General features: G+C 41.9%; 1 protein-coding gene across 2 annotated transcripts in view; it reads right to left on the bottom strand.

Annotated features, from left to right (window-relative positions):
• Positions 1–23,135, bottom strand: part of NFXL1 (nuclear transcription factor, X-box binding like 1) — a 100,199-nt gene that overhangs the window by 37,989 nt on the left and 39,075 nt on the right. For both annotated transcript variants that reach the window (XM_084856851.1, XM_084856850.1), the window contains 2 exons: positions 19,847–19,868; positions 2,903–3,043 (listed from right to left, as the gene is read on the bottom strand). In XM_084856851.1, coding sequence (XP_084712977.1) covers positions 2,903–3,043; positions 19,847–19,868 — 163 coding nt within the window. The remainder of the gene's footprint in view (positions 1–2,902; positions 3,044–19,846; positions 19,869–23,135) is intronic.

The raw sequence follows: 23,135 nt of genomic DNA, 5'->3' as shown, positions 1-23,135 counted from the left end.
GGCAATGCAACAGCAGTGACACAAATTGAACAATTCCCTGAATAACCTATGGATCTAGTAGGGTATAGTGGACAGAATTTTGGATTTAAGATTAGGGAGACCTGGATTCAAATCCTTCCTCAGCCAATACCCATTATGGTTTTGGGCCAATCACTCTCTCGTTGTGAGAATACAATGTGATAATCCCATGTTTACCACCCTGAAGTTTATGGAGAAATGGTAAGATAAGTTTGAAAAACTAAAAAGTTAACTACAAGTTAATGGTAAGCAAAATTATCCTGTGATTACTCCTTCTAACAGTGAACTCAGGTAGTGAGTGCCAAGAAAACTGTCACCAAAATAGGGCCACTGGGAAACAAGAGGGAGATATCAGCATACTTGGGGGAACCTCCATGTTGGCAGTACAAAACATTTCTTTAAAAAACACAAGGGAACAGCCCCTCATCTAAATTGCAACATCCTGTTGGTAGCTCTCACTTGTTTTTTTTAATGCACAAGTAGCTGAACTAGACTACAACAAATTCCAAAAGGATAATTAGAACAAGAGCTGACCTAAGGTGGAGACTAAGCAAGAGAAGATTAATGTCACCAAATGTCAATCTCAGAAAGGTTAAAATGAACAAAATTGTTATGCGATTCTGACTATGACATTTGAGTACAAAAGCAAGCACTTCTTTATTGCTTTTCACCTGCGAAGGACAGAGCAAACATTAATTTGAGTTACAAAGGTGCCACTGTTCAAAATATATTAGATGTGAGCAGCCCAAACACAAAATCACTATGTTAGAATGCCTTCTGTTTTTAGCTTCTGCCAAGAGATACACAGGGTTAAGAGCCATCAATGATAGTACAAATATTTTTAAACACACATTTAATATGAACTTCTGATTTTTATTTACCTTTTGAATAACTAGTAATTTTTCAGAACAGGTTCTACAAATGGCTAAAAAAGGTACATATCCAAATAACTGTAACTGTATGGTTTACACACACACACACACACACACACACACACTAACCATTACAGATAGAGGACAATCTCTAAAGGTTAAATAACTTTAATTGTATCTACTGTAACTAGGTTTAAAATTATTTCAATGGGGTAATTTACTTAACAGATTCTAGTCTACTTTAGCACACTGTCCAGGAAACAAGTGCCATTTCCACAAGTGGTCTAAATTAAAAAAAATAAAACTCATTAGGGAATGACAGTTATTTACAGACATGTTATACATAAAGAAAGTGAAATTGCTGCTGGCTTCCGTTCATAAGCCAGGCTTGCCAAAGTTCTGTCCAGTTTTCTCCTCTTAGCTTGAATGTAATTCTTAAAACGTTTCAACACAATGCTGTTCATTGTGTTTCAACACAATTGCTAATGTTTCGTTTTAAATGTTTATTCTCCTCAAAACATAGAAGTGGATAAACAGGAAAAAATGAAAACAAACAATCATAGTACTGAACCACTCACACTAGGTGCTCAATATTAAAAGCACAGAGAACATGCAGTGTCTCACATTTTTCTTTTCTCTGTGTGATTGCTTTTACATACTCACACACACATCCCTTGTATCCTTTCAGTTTGGAATCACCAACTGAAGAGACACACATGTGTACTAACACCATTCAAATTTACCAGGAACCTCCAACAAAAACACAAGTCTTCCTTCTCCATCCTGGTGCTCCAGATATGTTGGCCATGCTGGCTGCAGATGATATAGTCCAACACATCCGGAGGAAGTTTGGGGAAGGCTGGCATAAGCCATGAGAGACTGGTATGTATTAGTTCTGGGTAAAGTTTAGAACTATATGGCAGACATACAGAGCCTCCTGTCCACAGGTGGCTCCCCATAGTGTTATGCATGGCCCCCCACGACACCCACACTGCCCAAATTACCACCAGTGGGGAGAGAGCAATCCTATGGCCCCTAGACAGCATCGGCGGGGGGGGGGGGGCACAGAATAGTTCAAATTCCTCAACCTGCGGTTAGAGTCAGCACTTGACCTCGGATCCAGGAGTCCGAGCTCCCCACCTCCTCCCCTTCACAGCCAGCATGGAAAGAAATGTGACAGCAACCTTGGAGGGAAAGTAAAGGAGGTGTTCCCATGGGCGGGGAGGGGAGGGGAATGAGGAGGCTGCCATACAAGGAATCCTCCAGCCTCCCAAGCCTCTTTCCCTCCCCGTCCCCAACACCTCAGTTAGATGGGTGAAAAAGCTCATCTAACTGAAATGCAGAGTGGGAGGAGCATGAAGGCGAAGAAGTTGCCAACATTCTGTATTGGATGTCGATACACCTCCGAATTCAGAAGTTTATGGCCATCCCCATAGGATTGTGCCCTTAATCTGATTTTTACCTCAAGGATGCCAATCACTGCACCTAGGAGGACACTCTAAGAACCAGCACTCAAAGGCTCTATGCCCCTCTGAATGCTGCGGGGCTGACGATACAAATGTGTTAGGAGTGCATTCTTCAGAAGTAAGTGGGAAAGGATGGATTGGTCAAGACAGAGGAGTGCTGTTCAAGGGAAAGAGCATGTGTGCACTGGGCAGAAGAGTGGATACATGTGTGCCTGTGAGCATGCACATGGATGTATAGCTACTGGCTGCCTAACTGGCCCCAGATGTGACCTTTGGGGTTGAAAAGGTTGTGCACCCCTATGTATAAGATTCCTCACATCAGTGAAGAATTTTATGTTTTATTATGTATCTTTCAACACTGTACACACATGCGCGCGTGTGTGCGCGCGCACACACACACACACACACCTGCTTGTAATTTAATGTGGACAATCAAACCCAGTTGAACATAATCAAAACTATGATAAAATATCTGATATCATCCTATTCTGTAGTCCCGAAGAGCAAAGTGTTTTTTAAACTGCTGTAAAAACAGAATAGTCTTACCTTTCGGACATCATTGTTGCTATCCGTTTCAGTAACTTTATGGCATTCTTTCATGCAAGTATGATTCTGACAATCAAGCAGTCTTCCACAAACTCTTTTACAGGAGTAGGGTCCCGCAGTATGACATGGCAATGGACTGACCTGGAAGATTGAAACAGTGAACATTTTGCTTACGAACCACCTTAGATAACTTCCAACATTTCAATACATTCCATAAACTAAGAACTTAAAACATAAAAACTGACCTTATGTACTCAGGCATAACAAAATTATGCAACAGTATATGAAAACAATTTTACTTGCAATAAGCATCTGAATGATTAACTACAGATAATCCAGACAGGATGCTTAGAACCACCTCTCACATTTTTCTAAGTTAGGAAGCAAAGTACAGATGCCCCCAGTCGAAAAACACACCATCAGGAACTGCAGTGAACTTGACATTGAAGTAATGTTAATGATGACTGGCTTCCCATAAGATTTTCTAAAATAGAGTAAATAATATTGCTAGAGATGCAGTGCAGACTATGACAACATATGCATTATATAATTTGATGTCTGATAACATTTGTTTGGTCTCAGGTTGCTAACTTAGTAACTTACACCTGGGATCTCCAACACATTGCCTGTGAACACCTCCCTTGCTGCCTGCCAGGCTGCCTCCCCCCCCCTTTTTTTTTTTTAACTGGAAGGCTGACATGGTGTACAGTAAAACATCAGCCTCCAGCACCACCTTTATTTCCAAGAGTTGCCTCAGTGACATTCTTAGAAAATAAAAATGGTGGGAGGCTGCAGCCTAGCGCTTTGTTCTGAAGTGTGCCTAGCTGTCCGTCCCCCGCCCCCGCAAGGGTAAGCTATGGGGTGGTGGTGTGGGAGCTAGAGTGCATGGTGGGGAGTGAGGAGGGGCTTCCCTCTGCCCTGTGTGTGCTGCCTGGTGGGTTTTGTTTTTTTTTAATGAGCATGTGTTTTGCCTTTTTGTCTGTGGTGCATGTATGTGTGTGTTTTACTGGGGGGGGTGTTGATGTGGGTGGGTGGGTGTTTTGCTTGCTTGTGTGTGTTTCTCTGAACACCACAAATTTTATTTATTATGCTTTGTGGGGGCAAATATGTGATTAGGCATTTGGAGCTCAGACCCCAGTTTTGTCTTGTTCTCAGTTTCTTTGCCACGTTACTTGTTTCTTGAGCCTGATCAGTTTGTCTTCTGTGAAATGGGTGGAAGACACAAGTAAGTGGAAGGAAGACACACTTGAGTTGGTGTTACATGAGAAGGTAATGTGCGGTAGACATGGATCTCCAGTTACTACCAAACAATTTTGGGGAATATCATAATGCATCAGGATCATTAGAGGATTAGGAGGTTATGGATATCATTCAGCATTGCATCCCCCTTTTTCTTCTTCACTTCCCTCTTATTTGTTCTTTGTTTTATTGTGTATCAAATTTTGAGTACTGAAGTGGGGATGGAGTTAAGCAAGAAGTGCAGTCTGTGTGATGTAGGGAAGGGGTTAATGAGAGATGTTGTTTTAAAAATAAAATGCCTTAGTATGCAACTAAGTAATTCCTATAATCAGAATTACCATTTCAAATGCTATTTCACAAAGAAACCAGATGGTAAAAGAGTCAAATGATCCACTACCTGGCCAAGTAAACCAGTAAAAGTTTGACAAAAATAATAAACTAGTGGGTACAATCAGTTGAACTGGAGTTCTAGTCAACCATCAGATCATAGTCCCATGAATTAGTTAGATCACCACAAGATCATTCAATACAATAACATAAATTAAAATGTGATAGGCCAACACATACATCAACTAGCCATAATGAATATGGAATTCCTTTATACTTGGTACTTATATGCCACCTTTTGACCACCAGGATCCACAAAGCAGTTTACGACACAATTTTTCTTTATATTTTTCTTTATATTTACAGGTAGCTTAGATTTTTGTATTCTGATTGGACTTGAGATGCACTTTTATAAGCTACAAACATCCTATATTTTCCAAAAACGCTGACACTGAACCTATTATTTATTATTGTTTTTATTACATTCCATTTATATCCTTCTTTCCTCCAAAGGGCTCAAGGCAGCATACGCACTCCCCACCACACACATTTTGTCTTCATAGCAACCTTCTGAGGTAAGTTAGGCTGAGAGGTAACTATTGGCCCAACCTAAAGAACTTCATTGCTGAGTGGGGATTTGAACTCACATTTCCTTGGCCCTAGGAATTCTAACCATTACACCACACCTGCTTTCCAATTTGCATCCACTTCAGCAGCCAACAGGCATAGGATATTTTTATCTTTCTGAACAACAGTGTCCTGGCAGGCTTATCATGGTGAGCAATGGGAGACAGAATTAAATGTACACCACACATGTTCTTCTACCTGGAATTTGCACGAAATCTCTTCCTAATCTAAAAGAAGGGGGCCTCAAAAAGATCAACACCAGTGGTACATCAAAACCTTAAGCTTAGTCCTTTAGCCCTACCATGGAATAGGACAAGATGCTAATATCCCCATAGTACATACTTGGTGACAATTCCTTTTGAGTTTGCTCCCATAATGTTCCAGGAACACTTGAAAACTTCTACCCACATGCTTTCACTGAATATGTTTATACAAGTTATGCCTTATGCAACAACCAATGGGTTAAATAATCTTTGTAAACCGCCCAGAGAGCCTTGGCTATGGGGTGGCACAGAAATAATAATAATAATAATAATAATAATAATAATAATAATAATAATAATAATAATAGTAAGCCATGGTTTAGCATTATGTGCAAACCAGGTCTTGTCCTTTCAGTGGCAAAAACATATGGGTAAAAGTTTAACTCTTCATGGGAGCCATGGGTGCGAAAGCACGAAGACAGTATCAATCCCACTGCTCCAGGTGGATGTGGAGGGTCTAAGGAGGGGGTAAAAAAGGAGGGGGTAAAACATATGAGAAGCAAGCCAAGGAAGGCACTATACCCACTCTCCTGATTAAGTTGTAATGAGATGGCTGGCTTACAGCCTCAATGTATTTAGTCCATCCAATATTCTGGTCACAATCTGCTTTTTAGACAGAGAATTGGTAGACCATATGCAGTAGAAGCAGGGGTGGCACTAGCTCAAGAAATCGGACTGCGTTAAGGGTTTCTGCTGTGAGCTTCCAACACCAGATCTATTTCCCTGCCTAAAATAACAGCATGTAACAACTGCTTTGAAGTTCCAGCATCTTCTGATTACCTGAATTTGTTTTAATGATCACTTGTGCTAAAAGTAAGTGGTTTTACAGATCCAAAACATCAAGGTAACTTATGCAATGATAACAAGGAAAGCAGATTAAAAAACCAACTATCACTTCTAGAAAATTACCAGTAACAGTGAATATTCACCATGTTTTCTACAGAAAGAAGACAGCAAAACACAGTTCAGTAAAATACTATATCCTCCTCCAGTATAAAGCTCTCTTTCAGCAAAACGTAGGCTTGTTATCAACCAATGAAACAGCCACGGGAAAGACAAGATCTGGTTTGCACATAATGCTAAATCATGGTTTATTTAACCCATGGGTTGAGTTCTGGGTTGTTGTGTGAACTCAGCTCTATTGAGAAACCATTGACTGGGTTCACACAACACAAGCCACGGTGGATTGTGAGCCATGTTTGTTTCAGAGTGGGTTGTCATGTTGTTTGAACCATGCACAAGCCACTCTGGCTGGGTTCGGACAACATGACAAGCCACTCTGAAACAAACATGGCCCACAACTCACTGTAGCTTATCGTGTTGTGCGAACCCAGCCATGGTTTGTTAATGAAAAACAACCCAGAAAGAGAACCCATGGTTTGTTGTTGGGTTGTGAACTCTGGATTATTTAAAACATGGGTGGTTGTTACATGAGAACCCCGAACAGTGGGTTGTTTCACTAGGCTACAGAGACAGTGGGTAAAAACTAAACTAAACCAGCCGCTCTACATGGCAATACTACAGTGCCACAGAGGCTTTTGAGATACAGGGAGGATGCAGGTGAAGGGGGAGGGAAATAAACAACCCAGGAATTGAGAAAACAAACCATGGTTTCTTTGATCATCTGCCTAGGTAGGGCAACAAACCATGGGCTAAATAAACCATGGCTTAGCCTTATGTGCAAACCAGGTCAAAATAAAGTAGGAAATCCCTGGAAATTAAGTCAAAATAAAACAAATTGGAGCAGAAGTTAATGTAGAAAAATTAGTTACAACAATTCTTTAAAGATACATTTTACACTCTGAAATTTGGTTTCAATAAGACATACAATAGGGGTGGAAAACCTCTTTCAGCCCAAAGGCCCAATTAAATTTCAGAGAAGCTCTCAGAGGCCACATTCTAGTAGTGGGTGGCCCCAAAGGCAAAAGGTGTGGGGCCAAAAATATAGAAGACACAAGCCTATTATAGCTTAAAGCTCTTGCTGCCAGTAATTAAGGGTTAGGGGAGGCACTTGAGCCTTTTAAAATGGGGGGAAATCACACAACAGCCCGGAAACCACCAAATAATCGGTTGGGGGAAAGGGTGTGGCCATCTGGGGAACCTGAAGAGTCAGACTGGGACCTCAGAAGAGTTAGACTGGGACCCTGGGCATGAGATTGCCCACGCTTGGCATACAGGTTAGTTTTTGGTTTCTTAAGAAGAAACATGAAACACCAGATGAATCCCTATTTTAAGTGTAAAATATCTTCCTCATTAATAAGGTCGCTTGTCCAAGTTTGGCTTCAACAGTTTGAACCTAGAAAATCCGAATTCAGAACTGGTGCAAAAGGCGGCTGAGGATGCAATAGTCACAGAAATGGCTTGGTGTTTTCCCGAGTACTGTTATCTACACTATTTGGGTGAAACATGGCTGCCACTGCGAGACATGGCGCCACAGAATCGTTAGTAATGAAAAGTATGTCACGTGATGTCGACTTACTACATGTTTTCCTGTACAAACTCCACTTCATTGGCTATTACTTGCGTGGCCAGGGAAACTCACAAAAGCAATAATCAGTACACCATACCATTGCCCGGAGGAGGAGGAAATACAAGGCCCCGCTTTTGGCAGCGGCCACACATTGGCTATAGCAACACACTGAAGACAACATCCTGGCACATGAAGGCAGAGGCCTCAATTAAAATTCAGAATAACTTTGCAGCTAAAGAACAAAAGCCTGGCTCTATGTAAGCAGCAGCAGGATAGCAAGAATAATCCCATTATAATGAGAAAGCAATATCAAACATGACTTCTACCAAAACACTTAAAGCCTGACTCTGAAATGTGCTGTGCCAGCAAATCAGCTCAGGAAATCGTGGAGTTAATGGCATTTCAGGCTGATATTCCAATGCAAGTGTTAAGAAATGGGGAATAAATTAAGGGGGGGAAAGAGTGTTACTGAAATATATTATAAAATAAGAATCTTTGTCAGTTGCAGTGGACAAGTGCAGCCAACACTTGTAGCACCTAAGTCTGTACAGAAACAGTAAGGCCATCTAAAAGGCAGAGAGTAAGGAAAGGAGATCCAAGAGGGAAAGGGGAGATGAAAACGGAAATCCCCATGCAAAAAGATGGATTTTTAAGCAGCTTTTAAAACAGAAAGAAGGAACCATACCCATGCTGAAGAGGGGAGAGTGTTCTATAAAAAGGGCAATGTGTAAGTGAAAGGACACAGGCTGGTGACAGGAGTCAGAAAGTCTCCGTTCAGGTATTAATAATGTGCCACTACACCAAAAGAACAGAGGACGGACATAACCACTTGAAAACAAAATGCAGAAGTTTAAACATGAACACACTGGAGGAAAAGAAAGCCAGTCCGGGTGTGACAAAAGTGATGAACGGAACAAACAAAAGCAGCAGAAGATAGAACAGATGTAAGAGTATGGAGTTGAGAAATTAGAAGACCCAAACTAAGTGCACTGCTATTATCAAGTCTTGCTAGTAGAGCGACAGACAGTAATGGAATTAATTGGTGCAATCAAGAAGACAGTGAAAAAGTTACAAAGATCACACACCTCAGGAGAAGGTTCATAACAGAACCAAGAGACAAAGAAGAAAGAATTACAAAAAGTACTGAATGTACATATAACAACTTATAATTACTTTGCTCTAGTGACAAATTAGTTATTGTCATAAAATTCCCAGAATCGGTATTAAATGATTTAAAGAGTGAGCAAACTTATTCTGTATTTTTTTTAAAAGACTACACACAATTTCTTATGTAAATCTAATACATTTACACTGGAATAACTGACAGAAAGATGAGTCAGCAACAGTTACATATTTAATGATAAACCTCTTCAAAAACATTATATGATTTTTTTTTGCTGAAGTCTGGAATTAAAATCAAAGGCTACAATATGTAACAGGAAATGTAAACTACATTGAACAAGCTAGCAGTCTGGGACCACCTGGCTAAGAAATATAAAACTCATTTTTCCCCTTGCAACATGAAGGGTTTTTTTTTTCTTTAGAAAAATACATTTTCAAAGGATAAACTTAGAAAATAAGTTTTCAGTCATCAAGCCACCATAAGTTAACATGCACATTATGCTACGGTTATGAAAAATTGGTTTTTTTCTTACCAAATCAAAGTTAAAAGCAAACCAGCATGACAGCAGAACACTCTCTCAGGTAGAAGCTATGATTTGGTCATTTCATTACTGGCCTATAATCTAATAATTAAAATTGATTTGCTTTCTTTGGATTCCTAGGAACCCGAAAATGAACTGTCTGTAAACAGACATCTTAGATGGTACAATTTATTTATTTAAATTAAAAAATAATGTCAGCCATTTATAGAACAAATTTGGTGTTAACTTTCATGTAACACATAATCATAATTATTTATTTTAAAATACACTGAATCAGATCTTAGCATTAATATTACTGGCATTCATACCATATCACTGTTGATGTAGTTAAGATGGAACTTAGATAGCTTGTCCAAAAAATAATGGCAGCTTTGCCATAACTGTCCTAATCAGAACTTCACCCTTATGTTAGTCTTAAAGACCTTGACCATCTTAAACTAGAAGAGTTCAATCTTTGCTCAAGAGTCTATAGTAAAATAAACAGGAATGTTCTCTTTTTATGAATATATGAAATTACTTTGGTCTGTCAAGCTCATTACTCCAATTATTAATGAGGGATAGGGCCTTCTTGGTAGTGGCCCCCTATTGTGGAACTCTGTTCCAATTTATGTCTGCCGGTCCCATCATTACAGGCCTTCAAGCAACCCCTAACATTTATTTACCTTAGTTTATAATTGAGTCAGGACTTTATGGGGTGCCATTTTGTACATGGTATTATCTGGTTTCAATTTTTCATTTTGATTTTATTATCATTTTTGTCAATGCTTTATTGAATGTTGTGGTTTTCAGTTTTGTACACCACTGTGATGATCCTGGGAAGTTATTATGCCCCTTAGGAGGAGATATGCCCCAGATAATCTAGGTCATGTCGGGGGTTGGGGACACACACACAAAAACTCTCCCCTTGAGTTTGGTCAGAAATCACTTCAAATACTCCAAATCAAGAAACAAAATGTATTAAAACATCAGATAACAGATAAGGAAAACAAAGGAGGCACAAAAACAAAACACACACTTGCTAGCCTACAGTAAGTCAATACAATACAACCCCCACCCCATGTAGAGCTCTCACCTGACGACTGGAGTTTATTCGGTGAGATAGCATGGATCCCAAACATTCCCCTTGCACATTTATTCCCCCTGGCCAAGGGAGCAGCAGGGTGACTACTCAGTTAGCTCTCCCAACAGGTGCAAAACACATAAGCCCGGGACACTAACTGCCACCTGTTAGATTAAGCTGGAAGGATGCCACTTAAAGGATGTGGCCTTGACCGTCTCAGCCATATGAAATACCTCCAAGATCTGGTACATCTTTCCAGGCCGCAAAAGGAAGCAGCAACCCTGGCCAAAAAATACCCACAGCTTAAGGGGAAATAGATGCCAAGAAACAACTGAGTGTCACAACTGCCTTGGGAGGGTTTCCCCCTAAAAGGCAACTTATAAATCTTTTAAATGAACATAAGAACATAAGAAGAGCCATGCTGGTTCAGGCCAAGAGTCCATTTAGTCCAGTATTCTGTTCACATCGTGGCCAACCAGCTGTTGACCAGGAAACCACAAGCAGGGCATGAGTGCAACAGCACCTATGTTCGCTAGCAACTGGTGTACATAGGCTCACTGCCTCTGATACTAGTGGTAGCATAGATCTATCAGGACTAGTAGCCATCGATAGCCTTCTCCTCCAGGAATTTGTCCAACTCCCTTTTAAAGCCATCCAAATTGGTGGCCATCACTACATCCTGTGGTAGTGAATTCTATAGTTTAACTATGTGTTGTGTGAAGAAGTACTTCCTTTTATCTGTCCTGAACCTCCCACCAATCAGCTTCATAAGATGACCCTGGGTTCTAGTATTTTGAGAGAGGGAGAAAAATGTCTCCCTATCCACATTCTCCACACCAGACATAATTTTATAGACCTCTTATCATGTCTCCCTAGTCTCATGGTGACTAGAACTGTACACAGTATTCCAAGTGTGGTCACACCATAGATTTGTATAGGGGCAGTATGATATTGACAGTTTTATTCACAATTCCTTTTCTAATTATGCCTAACATAACATGCCTTTTTTACAGCGGATGCGCACTTGGTTGACATTTTCATTGAGTTGTCCACCACAACCCCAAGATCTCTTTTCTTGTTGGTCACTGCTAGCTCAGATCCCATCAGGCTATACTTGAAGTTGGGATTTTTTTGCCCCAATGTGCATCACTTTACACTTGCTTACATTGAACTGCATTTGCCATTTAGATACCCATTCTCCCAGTTTGGAGAGATCCTTTTGGAGTTCTTCACAATCCCTTTTTGTTTTAACCACCCTGAATAATTTGGTGTCATCGGCAAACTTGGCTACTTCACTGCTCATTCCTAATTCCAGATCGTTTATGAACAAGTTGAAAAGCATTGGTCCTAATAGAGATCCCTGTGGGACCTCACTATTTACTTCCCTCCATTGGGAGAATTTACCTTTTGTTCCTACTCTCTGCTTTCTGTTCTTTAACCAGTTACTGATCCATAACAGGACCTCTCCTCTTATTCCATGACTGCTAAGTTTGCTCAGGAGTCTTTGGTGAGGGACTTTGTCAAAAGCCTTTTGGAAGTCCAAGTAAACAATGTCTATTGGATTACCCCTGTCTACATGTTTACTGACACTCTCAAAAACTCTAAAAGGCTAGGGAGACAGGATTTACCTTTGCAGAAGCCATGGTGATTCTTTTTCAGCGGGGCTTGTCCTTCTGTATGCTTACTAATTTTATCTTTAATAATGCCTTCAACCAATTTATCCGGAAAAGACATTAAGCTAACTGGCTTGTAATTTCCCAGATCCCCCTGGATCCCTTTTTGAAAATTGGTGTTACATTGGCCATTTTCCTGTCCTCTGGTATAGAGGCTGATCTTAGGGACATGTTGCATACTTTGGTTAGAAGATCAGCATTTTCATATTTGAGTTATTTGAGAAATCTAGGATGGATACCATCTGGGCCTGGTGATTTATTTGCTTTCAATTTATCAATAAGGTTGAGAACTTCATCTTTTGTCACCACTGTTCCCCTCAGATCCTCAGACTCCCTTCCTGAAAACATCAGTTCAGGCACAGGTATCTGTCCTACATCTTCTGCAGTGAAGACGGATGAAAAGAATTCATTCAGGTTCTCTGCAATCTCCTTGTCCTCCTTCAGTACTCCTATAACTCCACTGTCATCCAATGGTCCAACTGCTTCCCTAGCTGGTTTTCTGCTTCTGATATATTTCAAGAATTCTTTATTGTTGGCCTTGATGTTGTTAGCTATATGCTCTTCAAAATGGTTTTTTGCATCTTACTGTCTGCTTGCATCGCCTTTGTGCAAGCTTGAGCTGCCTTTTGTTTTTCCCACTTGGGTAAGACTTCCACTTTCTGAAGGAAGCTCTCTTTTTTCTAATAGCTCCTTTAACATTGCTCGTTAACCATGCTGGCGACCTCTTGGACTTGGTGCTACCTTTCCTAACCTGTCGTATACATTTTAGCTGGGCTTCTATTATTGTGGTTTTGAATAATCTCCAAGCATTTTGAAGGGATTTAATCCTTTTGACTGCCCCCTTTTAACTGCCTTTTTACCAGTTCCCTCATTTTAGAGAAGTTTCCTCTTTTGAAGTCAAATGTGATTGTGTTGGACTTTCTGGGCAATTTTCCACTTAAATATATAATAAATCTGATAGCACTGTGGTCACTATTTCCAATTGGTTCAATAACATTAACATCTCATACTAGGTCCTGGGCAACACCACTTGGGATTAAATCCAGGGTCACCTACCCTCTGGTCAATTCCATGAACAACTGTTCTAGGGCACAGTCGTTTAGGGCATCAAAAAATTGAACCTCTTTGTCGTGACTGGAACATGCATTTATCCAAACTGGGGGTAACTGAAGTCACCCATTATTACATTTCCTCATTTGGAGGCCTCCCTGATTTCATTTTCCACCTCAAGGTCACCCTTAGCCTTCTGGTCTGGGGGACAATAGCATGTTCCTAGTACTAAATTAGTTTATATCCCGGTATTCTCACCCACAGTGCTTCTGTGGAAGAGTCTGCCCCTTTTAGTTTTTCTGGTCTGCTCGACACTGCCCTCTTTGACATTCAGAGCAACATCTCCTACAGTACACCCTTCCCTGTTTTTCCTGTAGAGTTTATATCCAGAGATAACCATATCCCACTGGTTCTCTCCATTCCACCAGGTTTCCGTAATGCCCACTACAGTTAGGTTCTCTTATAAAACCAGGCACTCCAACTCTCACATTTTGGCTCGGAGGCTTCTAGCATTTACAAAGAAACAATGGTGTCCCTCGCCAGATGTCTCTGGCATGTGTATCTTTTGCTATGGCAGTTGGGCCTCTTTGATTGGCTATTATTTTTCATCATAAGCTCATGGTCTATTTCCTCCCCTTCTACATTTGGACAATCAAAAACATTTTCATCCACTGGGGGTGATTTAACCTAAACCGGATGCTTCCCAGCTCCTGTCGGCTTTCTCCAAGGGTTTAGTTGAAAAGCTGCTTTGTCACCCTTTTTATGTTTAGTGCCAGCAGTCTGGTTCCATTTGGTTCAAGTGCAACCCATCCGTCTTGTACAGACCCAGCTTGTTCCTAAACACTCCCCAGTGCCTAACAAATCTGAACCCCTCCTTCCTGCACCACCATCTCATCCACGCACTGAGACTCCTCAGCTTTGTCTGTCTAGCTGGCCTGCATGTGGAAGAGGTAGCATTCAGAGAAAGCCACCTAGGTGGTCCTGAATTTCAATCTCCTAAATACCAACTTAAATTTGGCTTCCAGGACCTCACAACTACATTTTCCCACATCATTGGTACCAACATGGACCACGACCACTGACTCCACTCCAGCACTATTATTAGGCTATCTAGACAGTACATGGTATCTGCAACCTTCGCACCAGGCAGGCAATTCTCCATGTGGTCTACACGCCCATTACAAACCAAGCTGTCTATGTGTCTAATGATCGAATCTCCCACTACCAAAAGCCCCCTCCCCCCAGAGGCACATCCTCGATGTGAAAAAATATTTGCTCATCTTCCGAGAAATGGGTCCCTTCCAAGGGTTCATTTCCCTCTTCCTTAGAATGACACCCTCCTGCCCTAAGACCCTCATTCTATGGGACAGCAAAGGAGCGGTGGGACACTGCTATTAGGTCCCTGAAGGTCTCATCCACCAACTTCTCTACCTCCCTTAACTTCTCCAGGTCAGCAACCTTGGCTTAAAGAGAACAAACTTGTTCCCTGAAAGCCAGGAGCTCATTACTCCGAGCACACACGCATGGCTTCCATCAAGCCAGCAGAGAGTTGTACATGTGGCACTCAGTGCAATACACTGGATAGCCCCCACACCCTTGCTGGCTTTCTACTTTCATAACTTTAAAAAAAAATATTATTATTACTGCCATTATTGGATCTGTTTACCTGGAAAACTAAGTTGTTACTAGGAGAAGGTGGGGGATTTATTTATAGTTATTTATTTACAGTTACTTACTATGAGTAGGGAGGGAAGAGCTGATTGCCTTGGCTTCCTCGCCCTGTTGCTAAACTCACACAGTTGCTTAACTCACTTGTTTGCTGATGCTTTGTCAGTGTGGTTGAGACACTTCGGCACAAACTAGCACTACTTCTCCACATTCGCTAACAAAGATCTAACTCAGTTCTGATGTCCAACAAGATAGGATACCAGGGATTGAACTGAAGACCTTTCTACATGTTAAGCAGGTGCTCCATCACGGAGCTATGTAGATGAGGTAATCTGACAAGCCTTGGAGGTAGCATATCAATAAGGTACTGAACTTGTTTGAATATCACCAAGATCTCCCCACTTCAACTTTGGGCTTTAGTACCAAAAAAACTGTAGAAACAAAATCGCCCTGGCCAAAGGAGGAGCAGAGTCACCAGCCAATTAGCAAACTATTCGAGAAAACCTTCACCTCCTCGAACAAAACATTACAAAAGAGGGGCACTTACGAAGATGCTGCTTTACGGTACTTGACTGGTCTTTATCACACGCAGCAGAAGGAGGTGGCAGAATGGACTACAAGAGTCGTAAGGACATAGGAAGCTGCCCTTTACTGAGTCAGACCATTAGTCCAGATAGCCCAGTATTGTCAACACTGACCAGCAGCAATGGCTGTCCAGGGTTTCAGGCAGGATTCTTTCCTAGCCCTACCTGGAGAAGCCGGGGATTGAACCTGGGACCTTCTGCATGCCAAGCATGTGCTCTATCACACTCAGCTACGGCCCCTCCCATTCCGGCTCCAGGTGCAAAATCACATTTTTTAATAACTTCTTACATTAAGAACTCCCTGAAAATAGGAAGAGAGCACAGCAGGCAAATGATGTACTACTTTTCTATTTGCAAAGAGTTCTTCTTACATGGGGGATCGTTCTCAAGTGGTATCCTGCACGTGTAGTCTGACGTGATACTGTCCATTATACCATCTCATTCCACTGCATGTGTAGATCCAGCCAGTTATAGAGTAGACTCACTCCTGCTTGGTAGAAGCAGAACGGTTCCCATAACAGACAACACAAAGAGGAGCTAAGACTAACCGGAAAACCGCGATCTGTCAAGCATGCTGCATTGTAACTGAAGAAAATTCTGCAGAATCAGACTGAGAATATGGCATCCCCTATGTGCTTCGTAAGGTCAGTACGACTCCAAACTTTTTGTTCTGCATCAAGGCACTTTTTCCTGGACTCATCTTGCAACTCAAATGGTATTCTCTGTCATGGCTCAACATAGCTTAAGCCTCATACAAACATAAGAACCATTAGTCTAAGGGCCCATCTAGTCCAGCAGCCAACCAGATCCTAGGGGAAGCCACAACAGGACACAAGTGCAACAGCACCCTGCTCCACATGTTCCCTAGCAAGTAGTACACAGAGGCGTACTGCCTCTGATAATGGAGGCAATACACAGCCATCACTAGTAGCTATTGTTAGCCTCTTATAACAAACGAATATGACTTTTATAAGACTAGCCAACTAAGAAATTGCCAGACAATTACTTTCACAGTTCTGTCAAAGCATTAATTTCAAAGGAAGGGTTATTGCATGACATATAAGCACAAGAGGATAAATGCTTTACATGAGGCTCAAATGTTGATGTCAGGATTGATTCTGAGCGTACGGAGATAGTTAGCAGTTCCCCTTCAGACTCAGAAGGGGAACAGCCAGAACCAGGGGAGGCATCTTCCCAAGCAAGTTCAGATATGGATAGGTGTGCTTCTCAGGATGCTAGCACCCAGATGGCTGGGCCTGAAGCCCCCCCCTTTCCCTCTTCCGTGAGAACCCAAGAGGAGGAGGAGGAGAGTGCGGGGTGTGACCTGAGGGATGCCAGACTGCAGCGCAGAGCTAAGAGGGAAAAGCGAGGTGGAGCTCAGATGGTTGACCCAGGTGGCAATGCGTGAGGATCAACGTAGGGGAGCATCACTGGAAGGGAGGGGCATCCCTCCCTAAGTTATTCTAGCCAGCAAGTCTTGTTTCAAACTGCTGGCAACATTGTAGCTCCCATCTGGATCCCCTGTTGCCATTCCTTTGTAGCCTGAGAGTCTTCGAGGATTTGCATCTGTAATGAACCTGTTGAGACTGAATTAAAGGCGCAAGACTGAAGCCTCTCTTCTTGTGTGTGTGCGCATGAGGAAGGAGGGGGCCAAGGGAACGTGACAGTAGTCAGTAAGGTAACAAGCATGATTTTGAAAGACGTGACCCAGATAACACACGCTACCGAGTCCATATTGCATTGTTTGGCCACTCCTTAAGAAATCCTCTTTGGACCCAAGCGGATCAGAGTGTCTTCTACAGTTTGTCTGGTTCTCCGGCTATGACTGTTGCTGGATAGGGAGAGTCTGAACGTGGTGGCCCATGCTTTGGTACCCTCCCAGTTGAACTACTATAGTGTAGGGCTGCCCTTGAAGATGACCGGAAAGCTTCAACTAGTGCAGGCTATGGCAACTAGAACATTAAAGGGTGTGGCCAGATTGGATCATATTACACTAATTCTAAGGGAGCCACATTAATTGCCTCCTTGCTTCCAAGCCCAATTCAAGGTGCAGGTGCCTACCTATACAGCTCTAGACAGACTGGGGCCCAAATACCCAAAGGAATACGTCTCCCTATATCAGCCTGTCCATTTCTTAAGAACTGCAAGGGAGCCTCTTCTCAAAATGACTTCTAATCCTTATATGACAACTAGGAAAAGAGCCTTCTTGGTTGCGCCATCACATTTGTAGAACACCCTCCCCATGGAGATGTGACTGGTGCCAATCATGGACTAATTTCAGCACCAAGCCCAAACTTTTATGTTAGCGTGGGCATTTTAAGCTGATCAGTCTGTCTTATTAAGCACATGAGAACATAAAGAGCAGCCATGCCGGATCAGATTAAAACACTATCTAGTTCAGCATTTTGTTCCCACAGCGGCACTAATGGGAGGCACACAAGCAGGACATGAATGCAACAACACCTTCCCACTTGTGTACCCTATCAGTGGTATTGAGAGGCATACTGCTTTGGATACTGGAGATACTGGTCAGGTTTGGATGATCGCAGGGGGCAAAAGAACACATCATGGGTTCTTCCCTCCACCCCGTCATTTGCATAATTACCTGTGATGCAGCATGGGTTGCCATGTCATCCGAACCCAGCACATGGTGCAGTGGGGATGCCTTTTTACCCACCCCACAACCCACGGCTTGCAATAGGGGTTTTGGGGTGGGTGAGAAGTCACCCCCCCATTGCCGTACACCATGTTCAGATAACACAGCAACCTGTGCTGCATTGCAGGAAATTATGTAAATCATGGGCATGCACACAGCACATGCAGGGGTTGGGAAGAACCCACGATTGGTTCTTTCACCCCGTGACCATCTGAATATGGCCATTACAGAGCTATCATGACTAATAGTCATTAGCTTTATCTTCCATGAATTTGTCTAACCATCTTTTAAAACCAATCAAGTTGGTGGCCATCACTACATCTTGTGGCAGCAAATTCCATCGTTTTACTATGTGCCATGTGAAGAAGTGTTTCCTTTTATCTGTCCTAGACCTCCCACCACTCAGCTTAATTGAATGACCCCAGCTTCTAGCATTACGAGCAGGAAAACTCTCCCCAATCCACTTTCTCCTCACAATGCATAATTTATACACCTTTATCATGTCCTCCCATGTATGCCATTTCTTCTAAACTAAGAGGTCCCAAAAGTTGTAACATTATTTTAACTGCCTTTTATTGCTGTTTTATTTTATTCTATTGCTTTTACTGCATTTTGTGTAGTTGTATGACCATTTTTTCTTATATTAATTGTTCACCAGCCTGATATACCTTTTGATGAAAGGCAGCATATGAATATCCAAATTAAATAAATAAATCCCCACATAAAGCTGCCTCAAGCAACATACTTGCTTTTGTTTGCGTGTACACATTTTTAGGATTCAGCAGCCATTACAAATCAGAACAAGTAATGATTCAAGCTTGACCTAACCATCAAATTAACAATTGTAAAGCAAAATGTTTTCCCTCCATTGCATTTCTCTAATGCTTTTATTGTGCCTAGATCCTAAATTTAATTTTCCTGTGAGGAAAAAACATAAACCAACCCTGACTTTCAGTGTTTTGTAACCTCCCATGTTACTGTTGCTTAATGCAAGGCCAAGTGCATGCTCATTTCCATTTACACTAGAGAATGTTCAAAGAAGCTTAAGACAACTCCCCATACCCAACTCTCAGATTACAATAAGTTTCACTGTGTAATGTCTGGCTGCAAGTCATAATACCTTCTGCATTACAATTAGAGAGCTAATTATACTTGCCTAAGCAATAGTTAATATCCTTTTTCAAAACAATTTGCAGATGTTCTTAAAAACAGCCACAAAATTTATCAAGCCAGCAACATAAACTGCACAGGAGATCATGTAAACATTTCCAAACAATTTGTAAGACCCATAAAGCAGTAAAGCTCAATAAAACCAAAGCTCACCCTACATCATCCTAGTAAATACTAAAAGAAGAGTGTTTTACCAGCATTCCACATTACTTGAAACACAATGTCAAAAGTTTAAAGTTTCATCAAGATGAATCCGGGGTTCACTCTTATAAATTTTCTAGAACATTTTTGTAATACTTTCCTGATCGAAATGTCAGCTGGTCAAAAGAAAAACAATTTGTTGGTTTCAAATGAAAACCAAAATACTTGCAGTTGCAAATAAACCTTATGTCAAATCAATTAAATGCTAAGCCTTCATTCTGAGACCTCTTATTAAAACCAGCTTATGCATATTTCTGATTTACTCCAAAGCATGACTGCTATTATGACTCACCTCGTGTTTCCCAAGGCATTGGCTGTAAATATACAAGAATAAAAAAGGTCAAACAACTGAATATTACTCCTTAAATTAATCAATCACCTGAAATTCAATAGTCAATCCGGCACTGCAGGTATGACAATCACAGCTACAAGATTCAATTGGTTTAAAATCAGTAGATCGAATAAATTCTTAGTCTATTAGATGGATGAGACTATGAGCATACTTGTTTATTTTTCAGGCCCTCTGTTGTGATATCACATGAAAGACACACACATTAAAGATGCTTCCTTCTAACAATGAGTGATAGCTTTTGCTCAGTGAATTGTAAGGAGTAATAGGGTGACCGTCTCCTCCCCTATCCCATCTAGATTCATAACTGGACTTGGAAAACCAAACTATTTCTCCCCAGATATGGAAAACAGGATGGTTTATTCCAAGATCGAGTATGAGGTGAATCGGCCCCACTGTGCAGCCAAATATGTCAATGGAAGCGCACAACAGGGTCTGATCTGACACCTTTTCTTCCCTTTACCTGGTGGTTTGTCTCCAGTGGTAGGTTTCTCCCCAGCCCAGGTACAAATCTATCTGGGAAATGTATTTTTCCCCAAGGGCTACTGCTGTTCAGGACCATTTGCTGCCTGAGGCAAAGGACAAGATGCCCTTGCCATTCCACCTAGAAAAGCCAGCCACACCGGCAAATGAATCTTCCTTCAAACACTGACAACAGGACAGCATTTCCCCCTTCACCTGAGCTCATGAAATTAGCATAAAGCGACACGGCACACACAGCTCTTTCTTCCAACACCTCAATGTCACTTCCCCATCCCCAGCATCGACTGCCTGAGATAGCAGCCTCACTCTGCCTAACAGTAGGGCTAGCCTTGCTGCAGATGTACAAAACTACACTTTTACTCATCTATTTGGTGAGCAATCCTATGACCGCTAGACAGCCACAGGGTATCTTGTTTTCCGGGAACCGACCTCAGAGCCCGCACTCCGAGGTCAGTTCCCAGAGAACTGACCTCCCCACACTTCTGTGCTGCCTTGGAGGCAGCGCAGAACAACCCCATCTTCCATGCTCGCAAGAGGACTGCAGAGCGGCCAAAAAGGGGCATGTCTGGGGGCATTCCGGGGTAGGCGGAAATGTCTATACGACACAGCCAATGTGTTGTACAGCAGCCTCCTCCCCCGCTCCACCCTCCTGTGGCTAGACAGCCAAAAATGCAGGGCAGGAGAAGTGGGGAGGGAACAATCCCCTCGTGCTTCCCCTGCCCTGCTTTGGATAGGCGGTCGCCTATCTGGATAGGATCACACCCTTAATGTACTTATTCCTGTAGTGCAACTGTATGTTGGAGGAGGGATGCGGAAGGGGAGAGATATCCTGCTGCCTTGACATTTTCTGGAGCTGGAGGCTAGGTAAGTGGGTTGGAGGGAGGGGGTTTGAGGACTGTGCATGGAGTGGTGGGGAGGAGCTGAATTCTTTTGCTTAGTGGAGAGTAAATTTTCAATACGGCATCTATACTGAGGTATTGGCAATATGCAAATTTAAGTTTGTTCAATCAGTTAAAAAAGCAAGCAATCAATGAACTAAACTTCTTTAACTGGTTAACTTTTTTTAAAAAAAAGGAGACCATTTTCAGTCTTCTGCATACTACTCAATTACTAAGCTTGAAAATGTAGATACTGACCAGCCTTTGCTGCCAAATACTTTTACTTTGCAGAGTATAAGACAATGAGGAGCTCAGTATGTTGAAATGTGAAATTTAATGAGGACACTTGATCTCCCACAACTAACGAGTAACAACTGTGTATTTGTGGTGCTATAAATAGATAGTCTAGGAAAAACTCTTCGTAAAGTAGCACTCAAATCCAACAACAAAACAGGAACTACACTTTAAGTAATGTTTGACTCTGACAAAGGATCAGTCCTGCCTAAAGACATGTTTACTTTAAGCATCATACAAAGTGTTTGCATAATCCAGAAACTGGATGCAGGACATGGAAAGCATAAGATAATGTCACTACTATACACAAATATTATTTGAATATTGTGGCATTGGTAAGTGACCTTTAAATATCTGTAAATAAGCCAAACAAGACATGCATTTATTGGACACAGAATCATAGTATAGTCATAGAATAGTAGGGTTGGAAGGGGCCTACAAGGCCATCAAGTCCAACCCCCTGCTCAATGCAGGAATCCAAGTCAAAGCATTCCTGACAGATGGCTGTCCAGCTTCATCTTGAATGCCTCCAGTGTGGGAGAGCCCACTACCTCCCTAGGGAATTGGTTCCATTATCATATTGCTCTAACAGTCAGGAAGCTTTTCCTGATGTTCAGCCGGAATCTGGCTTCCTGTAACTTGAGCCCATTATTCCGTGTCCTGCACTCTGGGATGATCGAGAAGAGATCCTGGCCTTTCTCTTTGTGATAACCTTTCAAGTACTCGAAGAGCGCTATCATATCTCCCCTGTCTTCTCTTCTCAAGGCTAAACATGCCCAGTTCTTTCAGTCTCTCTTCATAGGGCTTGGTTTCCAGTCCCCTGATCATCTTTGTTGCCCTCCTCTGAACCCTCTCCAGTTTGTCTGCATCCTTCTTAAAGTGTGGTGCCCAGAACTGGACACAGTACTTCAGATGAGGCCTAACCAGTGTTGATTAGAAGGGAACTAGTACTTCATGGGATTTGGAAGCTATGCTTCTATTAATGCAGCCCCAAATAGCATTTGCCATTTTTGCAGCCACATCACATTGTTGGCTCATATTCAGCTTGTGATCGACAACAATTCCAAGATCCTTCTCACTTGTAGTGCTGTTGAGCCACGTATCCCCCATCTTGTAACTGTGCATTTGGTTTCTTTTTCCTAAGTGCAGGACTTGGCATTTATCCCTATTAAATTTCACTCTGTTGTTTTCTGCCCAGCGCTCCAGCCTATCAAGATCACTTTGAATTTTGTTTCTGTCTTCCAGGATATTAGCTATCCCAACAGATATTCTTGTTGAGTTTGAATATGTAGCAGATGCAATTTAACAAACGTGAAAAACAGATTTTGGCCACAGTTCAGTAATGCTCTGCTGCATGCACAATTCAGGCACTCTGAGCGGGCACAATCCACTGCGAATTTCTTGTGCACAAGCCCCACTTAAATAGATGGGAGCTGTGGTAAAGCTGCGTTAGAGCACGTCATGCTCTTCCCAAAGAGAACCTTCCAGTGGATCATGTCCACTGTTAGCAATGGCCAACCAAAGAGCCAAACAAGAGTCTATGCATGTGCCAGGTTACAGACCTCTGACTATGGACT

The sequence above is a fragment of the Heloderma suspectum genome, chromosome 5, assembly GCF_057233095.1.
Source record: "Heloderma suspectum isolate Gila_16-S chromosome 5, 16-S_ref, whole genome shotgun sequence".
Taxonomy (NCBI): domain Eukaryota; kingdom Metazoa; phylum Chordata; class Lepidosauria; order Squamata; family Helodermatidae; genus Heloderma; species Heloderma suspectum.
Note: the sequence above shows the minus strand (reverse complement) of the source record. Positions and strands in the feature narration are given on the sequence as shown.